This window comes from Antedon mediterranea, chromosome 10, assembly GCF_964355755.1.
Source record: "Antedon mediterranea chromosome 10, ecAntMedi1.1, whole genome shotgun sequence".
Taxonomy (NCBI): domain Eukaryota; kingdom Metazoa; phylum Echinodermata; class Crinoidea; order Comatulida; family Antedonidae; genus Antedon; species Antedon mediterranea.
In genome coordinates this window covers 24,042,125-24,059,712 of record NC_092679.1, presented here as the reverse complement: position 1 = coordinate 24,059,712, position 17,588 = coordinate 24,042,125, and the positions used below count along the sequence as shown (strand labels likewise).

The window sequence follows — 17,588 nt, the reverse complement described above, 5'->3', positions numbered from 1 at the left end:
ACAGCAAAACCACATCAAAATAATTCCTTTGACAAACATTGTTCAACATTTTATAGGCATTTAAATTTATTTAGACGTAGCATGGATAATTGAACAGCTTACAAGTTGAAAGGATCAATCATTATGCTGTTACTTGTTCAATTGTGTTCTTCCGCTCTGCTAACATGTTTTCATTAGTTTTGTATTGCATACCATACGCGGATTGACTTGAAATATTGACATATTCTTTGCTTTAAAAATGCAGAGTGACAACAAAGGAATTCTGGTAGACATGAATAACTACACATCACTCAATTATATAATTTTAATATGTTATTTAAATTATTATTTTATTGCGAATTACAAAAAACTGAAAACTAGGAAAATAAACAAAAGACTGAGATATGATGAGAAAACAATAAAGTGAAAAAAAATCTAGTTTGCCCGAGTGACTCAGGTTACATAAATAATTATCATTACATTTAAATATATTTAAATTATAAAAACTAAATTAATAATAGAAAAATAGAAACAAAAAAGGAAAAAGAGGAGTTTAGTGGAGTTTTCAGATTGTTTAGGAATGTGGAGAATGAAAAAAAAAATAATATCCTTATACATACAACAAAATAATCGAATATATTGGTTTACTCAATCAACTCGCTGTCAGATGATCAACCAAGCTGGGTTTTTTTTCAAGTTTTGGCGTTTTTTATTTTAATATTTATTAAACTTTGTCTAATGAGTGTACGTGGCTCAAAACAGCAAAATCAGACATGCATGAGGTCCTCAAACAATTAAAAACGAGAACGATAAATACACAGAAAATGAGAAAACGTTAACTAAAAGGAAAATAAAAATAGTAACTAATGATGTTTATAAATAATTATACTTATATTAAATTAACAGGCACAGAATAAATTTTAAACCACACGGTGATGTATGAACATTTAATAAATTAATTTGAAACGACATATATATTTTTAGTCGATAAAAAATACTAGTTCTTGTTTGTGGTACATTTCAGATTTGTGTGCATTCACTTCAAATTACGAACTAGCTTTTGTTTAAATCACAACATTTATCAACAAACTCTCTGATTCGAATCAAAGAATAAAGACACAGGCCCTCTGTGTGAACATGAGATCACGCCTACTTGAGTATGTGAACTGCACACACTGAACATTTCTAACAAAAGCTGTGATTAAATGTTATGGGGCTTAGGATAGACATAGAGAATTAGGGGGTTGTTGGATGGGAACGGAAAAATTGCATAATGAGTAGCCAACACACATAACAAACGTTTTATTTTATTAAAATCTATAAGATAATTTTGTTAGATTTTTTGTTTTGTGTCGATACTAAGAAGCCAAAAGGGAGCTTTAGGGCTGAGTTTCGATTACATTGTACATTATAGGTTAAAACACATTTAAAAAAAACTTCCTAAAACATACTTTTTGAAATGTTTTAGTTTTATAAATTAACCACATTTTGACGCAATATCAACTAGTTTCAGCTTTCATTATTACTTTGTTGTAATTGTGGGAGGGGAGGTGAGCGAGCAGCCAGGGAATTAAACGCCACAAATTGATACATCTATGATACCATAAAAATTAATTTGTTGTAAATATATACAAAACTCGATTTTTTTTTCTTTTTTATTTTGGCTTTAAATTCTATGAGTGTAACTCTTGAAGTCTGAAATTCAGATTGTGCTGAAAAGCTTCCTTAGAATTTTATAATAGACATTATAGCTGATGATATGCAGATAATTGTTAATAAATCAAACATCCAATACAATGTAATCCGATGTTTGCTAAGAGCTGACTTGATTAATCAAGACTGGAGCAGTACTTTAATGAATATAATTAATTATTAACCAAGCTGATGTGTTCAAAATAATGTCAGAATACTTATACAGTATAATTACGGTTGTAGAATAATATAAGATTTTTTTTAATATTCATTAATTTATTTTGTAACTTTTAAATTCCTAAAATCTAAGCATATTAATTCTTCTATTTTTTATAAACTCTTATGATATGAGGACGATCAAAGTATAGGGTATTGCTGCTTGAAACATCCAAGTTGATTTATATTGTACATTATATTGTTTATTGGGATCTCATATCTCTGTAACTATGTGTTATATGAACGATTTTGACTTAATATTAATCTAATTTTAATTTTATATATAATTATTACTTTTTTCGTTAAGGATTGAAATTTGATTGTGATTAAAATTATTATTTATTACAATACAATAGTATCTCATTTATAATTAAAAGCTACCCTATATAGATCATTGTGATGAAAAATTATAGCATATTTGGCACGCACCTGTCGATGTTGATTGTGTGAACCGTCTTGTGGTGACAACTGTGGTTTAGTGCATTACGTCATAGCTTGTATTTGGTTATAGACTGGACCTGGACACTTCTTCACAGCGTCGTTCCTTTGGTTATAGACTGGACCTGGACACTTCTTGACAGCGTCGTTCCTTTGGTTATAGACTGGACCTGGACACTTCTTCACAGCGTCGTTCCTTTGGTTATAGACTGGACCTGGACACTTCTTCACAGCGTCGTTCCTTTGGTTATAGACTGGACCTGGACACTTCTTGACAGCGTCGTTCCTATGGTTATAGACTTGACCTGGACACTTCTTCACAGCGTCGTTCCCTTCCCATTCAGCATTGCTGTCTTTCAGCTGAACAAATAGATAATGTAAGTCCATTGACTATGCGAAGTAGGCCTACTTTGCTTCAAATAAAACATTACAAACTCAACGGCAAGACGTGCTTGAAAGGGAAAGTGCTGTTTAAAATGTCTACTCTTTTAGACAAAAAGATTAGTCTCCGATTAGTTTTTAAAAATCAGAAAATGTTCATAAATTACTTTATTCATGCCATGATAAATATTTGAAATATTATTATTGATATTTAAAAAAATCAATAAGTGATTAATCAATATCTATCAATAAGTACTCAATTAGTTAATCAATTATTCAATCAATCAAAGCTAAGTAATGTAGGCTTTTAAACGCAAAGCATTCATCACTTCACGCTTTTATTATAACGGACTTACGGCACGCGACATCCAAGTATGTGGTTATCTGAGGCTACTAAACAAAGGTGTCCTTCCGCTAGGCCTCCAATCCACATTACCAAGTACTTTACGCTTTGTGTCAAGATGTAAAGGTTTTAATCTAAAAGCAGTTGTGAACATCGAGTGTCCGTCTATTACCGTTGGTCATTGTTCAACATAGAAACATCATTTTTCGATTGTGGAAGACAATTATACTTCAATACTCTAAGGGATCGTGTAAACATTTTTGTACTGCAGTTACTCCGGTAACTATATTTTTAGTACAATTTGTTTAGTGTGAATAAAAATTAAAATTAACAAAAAATACATAAATTAAGTTAAACAAAGCACATCTTATACAATGCAGAAATTATCATTAAAATGCAAAAAAAACACGACCAACCCCTATTAAGATAAGGATACTTTGTATTATACTTATAGTGTCTCCTTAATATGGGGTATAATAAAAAACAATTTAGGTTTTTTTTGTTCTTGAATGCTACAGTATTAAAGAACCATTCATTTTGGACGGACACCCCTATTGAGAGGACAACCCTATTAAAGGGACACCCCTATTGAGAGGACAACCCTATTAAGGGGACACCCCTATTGAGGGGACAACCCTATTAAGAGGACGCGTTCCTGTAATATATTGAGACGTCATAATATTATTTTTACACACGGTCCCTCCAGCGGGACTCCAATTAACAGGACACTTTGTTGGATAAGGAAGATTTATCCTTAATAGAGGGTCTACTGTATAAGAATATTCTGACCAAATGATAAACGCATCACAAATATGATGTTATTAAAATCAAGGTTGCAATAAAGTTATTTTTTATCAGATTGGCTCGTTAACTGATAAGGTGACTATCGCTTAATAAAGCAATCGTATTGCATGACTGGCTCGTGTTGAATATTACGTTCTGTTATCTAATATTCTGTAGATCGTCGCTTTACTTTTGCCAAGACAAGCCGACTGGAAAATATAATTTCACTTCTCAAGCAAAATGAAATACAAGCCAGAGTGTTCTAATGTATTGTTTCAACACTTCATTAAGCGATTCTCAATATTGAATAAAAGACCAAATAGGTAATTTGACAAATCCTTGGTATTTTGGGTTTTAAAAAAAGTTTGATTATATCCTGAACCATTTTAGTAAATAAATCCAAACGTAATTTTGATTAAAACACTATTACTAAACCGTATTATAATAATCATTATACTATAGACATATTTGTATAATTTGTTTTACTGTATTTTACCAATAATGTTATAACATCAATACATTTACAGTAGGCCTACATGAACATAATTTTATGTATTAAACAAATTAAATTAAATTCATGAAAAAGGTGGGAATTAACACAAAAATTAAATTAAAAGTTAATCATGGGCATTTTTGGGTTTTTCTTTGTGTGCATATTTTCTGTAATTTTGTTTTTGTTGTATGAATAATAATAAATAAAATGACGACCTGGGTTAAGACAAGATACGATAAGACAAGATACGATAAGACAAGATACGATAAGACAATTTCAGATATGACCTCTCGAATTCGTAGCATTAGTTTGTAGATAAATTGAAATGTATTCAATTTAAATTATACACCCTCATTCTGTTTAAAAAAAATATTAAAAAATGTTGTTGTCGTAGCTCAATAACTACATATTAACAATGCATATCGTATATAATACTTCAATAACAAATATTCAAAAGCAATTATACAATTTTAACTAGCGTTATAAAAATCAATTAATTACCGCTTTAGGCTAACGTAGTTACGGTGTTACAGCACTCTCACAAAATATACAATAGTACATGGACCCATATTAAAAATAGCTCTATAACTATGCTAGACAGAACAATCAAATATTGATTTGTTTACAATAATTTTGTCTGATGCCATCTGACATAGATTTAAAATAAAGTAATGAATAGTGCGGCATTCTTCTTTGAACCTTCTTGAAATATAGTTTAATAATTGCCACTAGCAGAAATCATTTATTTAGTCAATCACGACAAATTCCATTACTAAGGAAATAGTTCATCATATCTAGTGTCGTCATATTTTGCCTCTCTCCGCCGTCAGACCATTTTAAGAAACATATTCATTCATTCATTCAGTTTATATAACGATCCGGATAACGGAGCTTGCCATTGATAAATTCACTCACTTTATATCATCAATGATTTTGACTAAAACTCACTTTTTATTCTGGTATGCGTCATAAACATTTGGCAGTTTGTTGGAAATGATATTTGAATGAATGAACGAATAAAGACCAAATTAAAATAAAACATTAATAATTAACCACGAACGCATTAATTATAATAAACGAAATAATAAAATAATAATATGGATGAATCAATAAACCATATAATAATGAATGAATGAATAAAGAAACAAACGAATAATGGAAGAACAAACCAATGAATGTACCAAAGAATAAACAAACCAATAAATGAAGAAAACAATTTTAATGAACGAACTAATTTAACAACGAACCAAGGAATGAACCCACGGATAAATAAACCAATGAATGAACCAAGAACGAAGCAATGAAGAAACTAATGAATGAAGAAAAGAATGAATGAGCAAACGACTAAATTAATAAATAAATGAACGAATGATTTTTTTTTTTTATAACTGGGCGACCTCTTCAGTCAAGAGAGGCCCAGTTGGTGATCAGTGGCTGTGATGTACCGTACTAATACACCGGGGTAACCCCTACTCGTCTCGACAGATGTACTAGGTTCTTTAAAGTGCACACGAGCTAGTTGTGTACACTGGACCTACGGTTTATAGTCCTTATCCGAGAAGACTCGTTCTATCACCAGAACCATGGAGTGAGTGAGCCTCGAACCCTTGCCAATGTTATGGCTATGTATTAAGGTTCCACTGTATTAACCGCTCGGCCACTCACTAAAATAAATAATATATAACGAATAAATAAACGAAAGAACGAATGAATAAATAAATAAACGAATGAATGAATAAATGAATGAACAAATATATGTATGAACGAACAATAACGAATGATTAAGAAATACATACGGTAAGCAATCGGCTGCAAAATAAATAATTACATTATTAATCTTCGCCGCATGTACGCATATTATAAATCATATACCATTTAATTTGTGTCAGTGTAGGCTATATTTAAACAGATCTACTGTGGTAATATTCCAATACTAAGAATCTGTAAGGTGAATTTAATGCAAATACTCAACGTTTAAATTAAAAAGTTAATTTATTGAGATTTTACACATGAAGTCAATTCATCGTATAATAATTGAGCCTCCTGATTATTATCACCATAAGCAGATGTAAAGTATGTTGAAACCATGGTAACGAGCAGGCATAATTCAACTGTGGGAATTTTCAAATAATGCGATATTGACAATAAATCTACTAGTTCGGTTGACGTATCTAAAACAAGGACCTCTAACAATTCAAATTTAATTCATTGTTAGGAATTTTATATCGAATAATACTGAAGCCTAAGGTTTAATGCAGCTGCGTGCTAATGCTCCGTGTGCCGTGTCTTTAATCAAAGTTTACTTAAAGCCACTTTCTAGTGTGTCCGATGATAAGTATTATGCGCGTGGAGGCATGATTAAATCTTTTGTTCGCACATCAACATTCTGTGGGATTATTTTCAGTGTATCTTACCAAGAACATTGTAGAATGCAGTTAATGAATTCTTGTCTTCTTTAGTTTCTGCCAGCATAGCGTGCGCATGCCATATCAATGCTTAACCTACTCTTAGCATAACGTTGTGTGCGCATGCCCGGCCCTCTTAGCCACAATTCAAGATCAGCAATTGTCTATGACAGGGTCTCGTGCGACCAGCTGCGACAAATCCCTCCTCTGAATGTGGTCAAGTCTTTGTCCACTAAACTTTTAAATACATTTATTATGTTTCGTTTTGTGTCTATAAAGAAGAGTGCACCTTTGTCGCAAGGTGATTTCCTTTATCTTTAATTCTTTGATTACAGAGCCCCTCATCATTAGCCCACAGTTTGCTCATTTAACTCGGTGTGGCCGGATTTGCTTGTTCTTTGCTCTCTATGCTTTGTGGAGTCCCAGCTGCTAACGCTTGTAAACATGGCTAGGTAAAACGAAAGCTTTCCCCTTTCATGTAGGCCTATAATGATGCCACTAACTTTTCTTTTCTTTTGTGGATTGCAATACAAATTATGTGATAATTATAAACAAGGCATTGTAGACACTGGTATGTCGCCGACTGATTCATGGCCTAATTATACTCATAATTACTATATTATAATATTATTACCAAATATTGACAATCCGCAACCTTTGAAACGTTTTATACAACAAACCTTCTAAAAATACGTAATATTGTAATATAAGTGTTAAAAACAAACGATTCGTGAAGATAAGATGAGTAAGAAAAATGACAAAAGCAAGACCATAAGATGTTTATCTATTGTATAACATTTATTATTAAGACGAATAGAATGAAATGGCCTTATACGATTCAGATGTCTACTCCTTTCTTAAGATTATTTTAAAATTTATATTAATAATCTTAATATTTCTTTTGCGTTACTATAAATACATTGATAATAATTATCACATAACTTACTTATTCATCGTAATGATAAGAATGCATTTATTATATCAATTTATTTAAATTGATGTATCACCATTGAGGAAGAAAACATGCTCTATACAATATTTTAAAGTTTTATAGGCCTACACAAAACATTATTTATATATAAGTATGTCAACTCTATAACTGTTTTAGTAGCGGCCTATAGTTATTGCTTTGTTTGTCCTAATTAAAGTTAATTTCTCTTTTTTTTCTTAATTTTTTTTATTTTTAGGTTTTCGATAATCGATAATCAGCCACAGTTTACTCAAAGAATTATCGACAATTCTGAAATAAATATTAACGGTAAAAGGCCTACTTGGAAATAACACGGGTGCCAGTTTTGTCCACAATCTCACAGATTGTCTCAATACGCTTCATGCATGTCAACATGTTGCTATTAATAATATAGGCCTCCTATCATCATATTCAATCGTTACTCTTATTATTATGTAATATTAATAACAATCAAATATTGATAACACCTGTTGAAGCGTCGCTTTTCTGATAGTAATCATATCAACGTGATTTAATATTCATAACGATCGCGTTCTCGTTATTTCCTTGTTAAAGCGGCTTATTATAAGCTGCTGTCGTGCAGCTCAAACGTGTAAAGCTAAACACTATCAAACTGTGTGGTGTGCAAAAGTATGGTAGTGATATGCCTACATATGGTAGTGATATGACATCATCATATCCATATATGGACACATCACATTTTTAATCACATTTAGTTTGATAGTGTAGATAGAGCTTAACTAACGCCATATACCTTACACTACAACGACAGATTTAATTGTTTACGATTGTTATGCCGCCTATCATAATAATATAAATTAAATTATACTACAACCTCCTTCCTTGTACCCCGTAGCGCAACTTTTGCATACATTTGCGCAATACAAATTAACACATTAGAATTACATTAAAATCAACAATAGCGGTGCAATATTATATGTTTTAACATCACTACCAACCTCAATAGAAGTCAGGTGACATATTAAGGGGGGGGGGGGGCACTGTTTGGTTTCCCCGACGGGATCGCCCAATAATGGGGTTGTATTTTTATAAGAACGGTAACGTAAAAAAAGTCTTACCTTCATTTAAAGAATTTTGATTAAGTAATTAGATTAAATTAAGATTGTTAGAAAAACGTTATAATATATATATACTAAGCATGTTATTGGGTTCATATTAAAGCCTTTTCATATTAATTATTATTTTTACGTAAATTACGATTTAACTTTAACTGAAACTTTTAGATGTCGTATTAACGTCGTCGCTTTAAGTTTTACGTAGAGGATATCTTTATTTAATGAAATATTAATTTCCTGAAATTACAGAGAAAATCTTCTGCTTAAAGTTAAATAGTGTTTACTGAATGCAGAATGAGTTTACACACATCAGGAAATGAGTTAAAACAAAATTTAAATTAAATTTGAAAATGAATATTTTAATTTTAATTATATTAACAGTAGATTATTGCAGTATAATAAAACAATGACGATGTTTAACAAAGAAACTATTGTATACATCAATATTCTAAGAAAGACACTGAAACGAGGTCCACTGTTAGGCTGCCGGTCATGAAAATATACATTCATAATTTTACTCGTTATCGGTCGGTTATGTCTTTATTGTATGCAAGGGATGCTTTAAGTTCTATCTACACTATCAAACTTTGTGACAAAAAAATGTGATGTGCCCAAATATGGACATGATGATGTCATATCACTACCATATTTGGGCACATCACACTTTTTTGTAAAACTAGTTTGAGTGTAGACAGAGCTTAACTTGTCAGAAGCGGGGTTTATGGGGTCACCAGGGTCTCCACCACAAAGAAAGCAATTTAAAAAAATACGCGTGCGTATAATAGCTTTTGATCTCTGTTTTATTAATGTTATTGCGCGCATCAGAATTGTCTTTCCCTTCTGAAACTGAACCAATTCACTCCAGATATTTCTTCCAATACATGCTTAATTTTACTTACTAAAATTTTGTACTTGGCATAATACTATATTTCAGTTTTTTTGTAGGGGGGGGGGGGGATGTGGTTAAACGGTAAAAGAAATTGCCCGCATGTAACAAAATTGTCTGACAATCCTATCCAGACATTACTGTGTTCTTAATGCAGCGTGAACCATGTTTAAAATGAATAACACCAACGGTATTTATTTGCTGTACCTAAAGGTGTTGAATCTACCCAGTGTTCATGTTAAGAATTAAATAAATAACACCATAAAACTTTAACATTGTATTTGTTTTTATAGTAGGGCCTAGCTCATCCTAACAATAAACATTCAACATGTTGTATAGCAAATATGTTAATTGCTTGTGTAATGATAATAGTGGTATTAGTTGGGAAACAAAGCGTCAGTTTCGGGCGCAGCAGATGGACAAGATTTTAGGCAACCGGTCAGACTGATATACCAATCAAACAAGAAGAAAATATAGAGATTTGGATAAAGATTTAAAATGCTTATCATATTCATATTTCTGTATAGGCATAATATTTTCAAGGAAATTTGTTCCAACACTATGACAACGTGTTTTATGCAAACTTCTGTATGTGTCATTACTGCAAAATAGGAAACACAAACTTTGATGCTCTTGGGTAAACGCTACAAATGCGTAGAATATACGCACGTACTGCTGCATGAAGAATATTACAAACGTTGATAAACCCGTTCGAACGCGTTTTATGCACTCATATTAAACGTAAATATACAAAGAGTGACGCACGTCAAACACCACGATAGTAACACTACGTTCACACATCTTTACAGTATTATAATCAACGTTATGTCAAGAAATACATACGTTGATAAAGCGGCGTTCAAACGAACGAGTTGTATGCGCACTTCTTTATGTTCATTAGTTTATTTTATTTTTTAGGCAAATTGCCAAGGATAACTATAAGCGAATTCATTCACTATCCTTCTTAAAGGTGGCAATCCTGTTCACATGACAAAAACACAAGATGCTCTACATAGGCCTAAACAACACAAGATGCTCTACATAGGCCTAAACAACACAAGATGCTCTACATAGGCCTAAACAACACAAGATGCTCTACATAGGCCTAAACAACACAAGATGCTCTACATAGGCCTAAACAACACAAGATGCTCTACATAGGCCTAAACAACACAAGATGCTCTACATAGGCCTAAACAACACAAGATGCTCTACATAGGCCTAAACAACACAAGATGCTCTACATAGGCCTAAACAACACAAGATGCTCTACATAGGCCTAAACAACACAAGATGCTCTACATAGGCCTAAACAACACAAGATGCTCTACATAGGCCTAAACAACACAAGATGCTCTACATAGGCCTAAACAACACAAGATGCTCTACATAGGCCTAAACAACACAAGATGCTCTACATAGGCCTAAACAACACAAGATGCTCTACATAGGCCTAAACAACACAAGATGCTCTACATAGGCCTAAACAACACAAGATGCTCTACATAGGCCTAAACAACACAAGATGCTCTACATAGGCCTAAACAACACAAGATGCTCTACATAGGCCTAAACAACACAAGATGCTCTACATAGGCCTAAACAACACAAGATGCTCTACATAGGCCTAAACAACACAAGATGCTCTACATAGGCCTAAACAACACAAGATGCTCTACATAGGCCTAAACAAAATAACGAAAATAATAATAGAAAAAAAGAATCTTGTGCTTTTTTTAAATTTAGGATTTGAATGCATAGATTTAATCAAGTAACATCCAACCATCACGTTTCTTTAGTTAAGTCAGCAGCAAATAATATTGTTTTTTAATGATGAGATGGACATGTTTGTGTTGTACTCATTACGGGCCAAGGTATCATGTATTTCAAATACATTAACTCTTTGTATTAAATTCCTCCTTTACGTGATTAATTCGTCTCATTAGTTATGAAATTAAAAACTGACTTTGAAACGAAATTAAGTGTTTCATTTTACCGCATTTTTAATAAGTAATGTGTAATTATCAAGACTGTGGCTATAGAAACGACATCCTATCAAACTAGCACGTCGAGTCTTATCGGGGTCCACACCATATTTAGCACGAGTCTTATCGGGGTCCACACCATATTTAGCACGAGTCTTATCGGGGACCACACCATATTTAGCACGAGTCTTATCGGGGACCACACCATATTTAGCACGAGTCTTATCGGGGTCCACACCATATTTTACATTATTTTATATACTATATTTTCTATTATTCACATTTACACTGTATGGTACCCTATTTGTTTTCCTCTCTTAATTTACACCGGACAAATGTGTAAAAATGTAACATAAAGATGAATAAAATCATTTAGAAATAGGAAATAAAATGGCCTATGCAAAATCTAAAAATATTTATTTTTTTTAGGCAGAAAATATATTAATTTCTTTTAAATTTAGATTTTTAGAATAAAATATTACATTATGGTACATAAACAAAACAATTCTTATTTTTTTATATGAATACTAAATATTACGTGAAAAATAGTTTGTTCTTGACGGTAATAACTAATGAAATCAGATATAAATGAGCATAACTTATATATAAATATTGTTTATGTCTTCCTTTATGCAAAACCTTCGTAGCAATTGAAACATAAATATAATATTAGAATAAATAATATACACATTATTATGGTGTATCTGCTATGTTACTTTAGTTTAACCTAAAAATACAATGTCGAATTTGTAAGAAGCTTTTAAACAAATAAATACTGTACAAAAGCAGAAAACAACGATAAACGTCGAATACAAACCATCATGTTATTGGCCTATGTCATATACAAAAAAACCATCATGTTATTGGCCTATGTCATATACAAAAAAACCATCATGTTATTGGCCTATGTCATATACAAAAAAACCATCATGTTATTGGCCTATGTCATATACAAAAAAACCATCATGTTATTGGCCTATGTCATATACAAAAAAACCATCATGTTATTGGCCTATGTCATATACAAAAAAACCATCATGTTATTGGCCTATGTCATATACAAAAAAACCATCATGTTATTGGCCTATGTCATATACAAAAAAACCATCATGTTATTGGCCTATGTCATATACAAAAAAAAAGAATTATTATGAATCTACAGTATTTTACTTTTATCTTTAAGCTCTGTCTACACTATCAAACTAGTTTGATAAACATTTGTTTGTGATTTGTGATGTGCCCAAATATGGTAGTGATATTCCCAAACATGGTAGTGAACTGAACTGAACTTTTATTGTATCTCTTTTAAATCAGAGGCACAGTCTCAATGAGATGTGCAACAAGTTTACAGTGAAAAATAATACATACACACTTAAATATAAATACAAAACAAGAAATGTCTGCTTTTGTACAGTATTTATTTGTTTAAAAGCTTCTTACAAATTCGACATTGTATTTGTAGGTTAAACTAAAGTAACATAGCAGATACACCATAATAATGTGTATATTATTTATTCTAATATTATATTTATGTTTCAATTGCTACGAAGGTTTTGCATAAAGGAAGACATAAACAATATTTATATATAATTAGTGATATGACATAATCGTGTCCATATATAGGCACATCACATTTTTTTGTCACATATAGTTTGATAGTGTAGACAGAGCTTTACAAACACAATGTATTTATATATAAATATATATACTTTCCATCAATTTACTCCACCAAAACATTTTATCAAAATCAAAAATTTGATTGTGTTGTGATTGATATGAAGGATGCGTTGGATTTTCATATTGCATTCTTCCAGTGTTATTCAGCCTGTTGATTGAAAATACCCTTGTAAGTAGCGTTCACAACAGATTAATAATAGCTTTTTACATCGACATATTTGATTAAATAATCTTTGTTAAGGATAGCGTTAAAAACAAAAGCTAGCACTCAAGCACACTGGCATTGATTACTCCAGACGCCTTTGTTCCGTCACTGAGTCGTGTGTTACGTAGCCTCACTCTGATTGGTCTATACTTACAGTAGGCGAGCCTATACACTCATTGTAACCAATAAGAAACCTGCCATTTATAATTGCAATATTGGCATAAAAACGTAACATATAGCTGTAAGACTTGTGGTTCTTTTGAAAATTCTTTTATCGAAATACCAAGATATGTTTGTTGAATTTGTTCATTTTATTTAAATACGTATTTCATATGAATATTATTAGTTTGAATACATTATGCGTGATATTGTTCAATACACTGAATAGACGACCGCACAGCAAACAAAGCCGGCACACGACTACTCGCAACTGATAGCACAAAAGCATTCGAGAAACAAAGAAGGCGGTGCTAGAGAAGTGCGCTGATTGGTCGAGACCAAATTTAAATATTGTTTTAAAAGCCTGTATTTTAAATCTTGCTCAGAAGTTTACGCTGGCACTTCACCTCGTGATTCAGCACAGCAACTTATATCTTTAAGGTTTGCATTGGGAAACAGATGGTTGTGTTTATAGAAGAGGAAAAACTGTGAAGTTCTAACTTACTTCAATGACATATGTTTGGTCGATAACTCTAATAACCAGCTTAAAAACAAAAAACTATATTTGATTTCGCTGTTTGTACGGAGACATTTCATCAAACTTTTTGATATAGGTCTAACTTTGGTGGATACTCAACTGCTGTGAGACGCTTAACTTATTCGCCAATATGCCTAGAGGATTTCTTGTTAAACGAAGTAAGAAGGCATGTATGGTTTCCTACAGATCGCGGTCATCAGACGAAGAACAAGATGATATTGTACTTGATAGAGTGCCTTCTGCTTTTTCACAGCAATTTTCGCCCTATAAGCCGTTTCATTCACCCGATTCGGGTTACGGACAGAGCCCGGTCACCGTGTCCAACGTCGAATACGATGGTGGTGCATTTGCCTTTGAAGCGGAATCGGTTCGTAGCGTACCTAGTCCGACGTTATCTACTCGGTCCCTTCCTTCCCCTGTGTCATCAAGCCATTCACCTGTACCTATTGTACCCAGTCTAATGATGTCTGCCGTGTCTGCGCCACCAACGCCTAAGCACCAGACAACAGGTTCGCATTCCTTGAAAAGACCGTTTACAGATAGTGCCGTCAAACCATCACAAAAAGTTAAAAAGACAAAATACAAAGCGGCACGTAAGTTGAACTTTAATGAGCACAATAGTTCACCGGTGAATGGCACCATCATTATGGCAGATGAGGATGTAAAGGATAATGCAGATCAAGACACCAAAGACATTAAGATAAGTAGCAACCCAGGAGATATAGTCTGCCAGTTATGTAAAGGATGTTTCAATGACCCGTTGTCTCTGGCTCAGCACAAATGTTCAAGAATTGTTCACGTAGAATACAGATGTCCAGAATGTGAAAAAGTTTTCAATTGTCCAGCGAACCTCGCATCACATCGCAGATGGCACAAACCAAGACCGCAAAACATGTTGCGTCAAACAAACTCATCTCCTAGAATTTTACCAGCTGCTATCAAAACGAACTCAAAACTTGCACAACTTGATGCTAATATTGGACTGAGAAAAACAACATCGCCTTTATCGGACACGACAAGTTTAAGCGACCGCAGTACACCGAGCCCTCGATCCGGCGACGGTGTCGAAGAGCACACTTATGACTGTAACATGTGCGGTAAGAAGTTTCGTCGTCAGGGTTATTTACGGAAACACATGCAGCAACACGGTGAGTCCGTAAACCATCCATGTCAGTATTGTGGCCGTATTTTTGATAGTCTGACGTCCAGGGAAAAACACCTGTTGACTCATCTATCTCCACCTCACGAAGTCGTCTGCAAAATTTGTGGCGGCGTGTTTCTCGATAAAAATTCACTAGAACAACACGTCAAAATGCACGAAACACGTGACATATACCACTGCAAATACTGTATCAGTTCGTTTCCTTCTCCTGCTGGTCTCACCCATCACTTGAATAAATGCCATACTGTGGACAATCGAAATGTCCTCCTTCTACACGTCCCTCGGATGACTCAAGAACTTGAACGCAGTATGATTTCAACATAGTTGGAATGTAATTGACTTTTAAACAAAATGCTTTAGAATATTTTCTTTAAAACATGTTTGCTGTTTTAAGGAAAATTTATTTTTAGAACAATTTAGAGTACACAGTGAATATAAACTATAAATGTAATATCTTTAACATTGTATACAACTCTTGGACCGTTCAGGCTTTATAGTTATTTAGCCGATTGTTGGTTTCATTATCAATAATTTCGGTTTGGTATACCCGGGTAATAATAACGAAGCCTGAACGGGTCCTATGTAACATATCATTTTGCCTGCTTGTAAATGCATTTGGTAATCATTTTATATTCTTAGCACCCGATTTCCGTACGGTATCATGTTTAAAGACCATAAACAGAGACATAGTTTTCTAGTCTGCTGACTACAAACATGACATTGTACGTAACTCGGTTATTCTTACAGTAGTACCCCATTGCTATCTGCATGGGTCATGTGACGAATAGTGCATGCTTAGTACCCTATGTGTATGGCATACCATTATAGTGTCTTATTCTTAAAATAAGTAGTTTTTATATTGGAATTGTTTTTATATTTTCATAAATAGTTAATTAGTATTATTATATTTAAAACAAAAGTGCATCTTACTAAATAAGCAAGCGAAGAGAAGATGTTTTTCACAATAACATTATTGATTGAGTTATGTCTACTCTATATCCAAAAGTATTAGTCTCATAGATCGATTAGATTGAATAAATATCGATCGTGTCTAACTGATTTCGTTTAGAATTTAGCTTTAGTGCCTTCAGAAATAGACATTTTACGATATAGTATAAAACAAACGTAACACTGTTGTCTCAATGATTTTTAAAAGGTAGGCCTATACTTTGTCATCACATAACGATATTTTCCCGTATAAACTTAATATTGTTGATAAACACCGATTGTATCAATTTATTATACATTGCATATTGCATCAATAATTATTGATACACTACAGAATGTAGCTGATAATAATTGAACTTCGTCCTACTCATAAATGGTAAATTTTACATGGTGAAATTAAGTGAGCGTATATTGTTATATCGTAATTGTTAACTTTCAGATTTTCATTTCTTCATTTCTGACCGACTGAACTTTGCACAAACATTTACGAACTTTGTAATATTCGTGTGTGTAAAATGATATTAACCTCTGCAACAAACAACTTATTATGCCTCAAATATTTTGATATTTACTTGTAACATTTAATTTATGTAAGTGCAATTACTTAGCAATGTTGTATTATTTTAATTTAATTACTCTCCGTTGCAATGAATGAATTATGTTCTACAATGATTAGGCCTATTTTTAGTGTGTGCATATGATTTAGCAGAATGTGTGGTCGGGCATATAGCAATACAATATGATTTCTTCAATCCGTTTATGTTTTGAATTGACTTAGAGATCTTTACGTATACATTCCTAATGTTATTTTGTTTAAATAGATAAAGATGCACTGTCTTAGTACACTTAATTGATTAACAACTGTAATTTAATTAATTAAGCCATTATTAAGTCATTTAACTGTAATTTCGTTAAAATACTTTGTTCGGTATATATCTGTTTTAGACAAAATAGGTTCAAAACCATCCTAGTTATTTAATAGATAACAACTCATTATATATTACCTAATTTATTATTATTTTGTAAGAACTGAGTTTGTTTGTTTATATAGTACAGACACGCTTTGATGATGATGAATAAATTCATACCAATTATTTGAAAAGCAAGTATTATGTGTGCTTCTTGATAGCGTTATTGTATCAATAAGGATGATCGATGAATTCAATATCAACATAGGATGTTTAAATAAAATACCTTTTGTGATAATAACAATCCCGAGGAGTAACAATCAGGAGAAGTATGAGTAGGGTAC

At 32.6% G+C, this 17,588-nt stretch overlaps 1 protein-coding gene across 1 annotated transcript; it reads left to right on the top strand.

Annotated features, from left to right (window-relative positions):
• Nucleotides 1-14,089: 14,089 nt before the first annotated feature.
• On the top strand, nt 14,090-17,418 carry LOC140060719 (insulinoma-associated protein 1a-like). Its single transcript, XM_072107042.1, has one exon. The coding sequence runs from the start codon at nt 14,357-14,359 to the stop codon at nt 15,710-15,712; it is 1,356 nt and encodes a 451-aa protein (XP_071963143.1). The 5' UTR covers nt 14,090-14,356; the 3' UTR covers nt 15,713-17,418.
• The last annotated feature ends 170 nt before the right edge of the window (nt 17,419-17,588 follow it).

Excerpts from the sequence above, each read along its gene's own strand:
- LOC140060719 (XM_072107042.1), top strand. The coding sequence starts at position 14,357 with ATGCCTAGAGGATTTCTTGTTAAACGAAGTAAGAAGGCATGTATGGTT.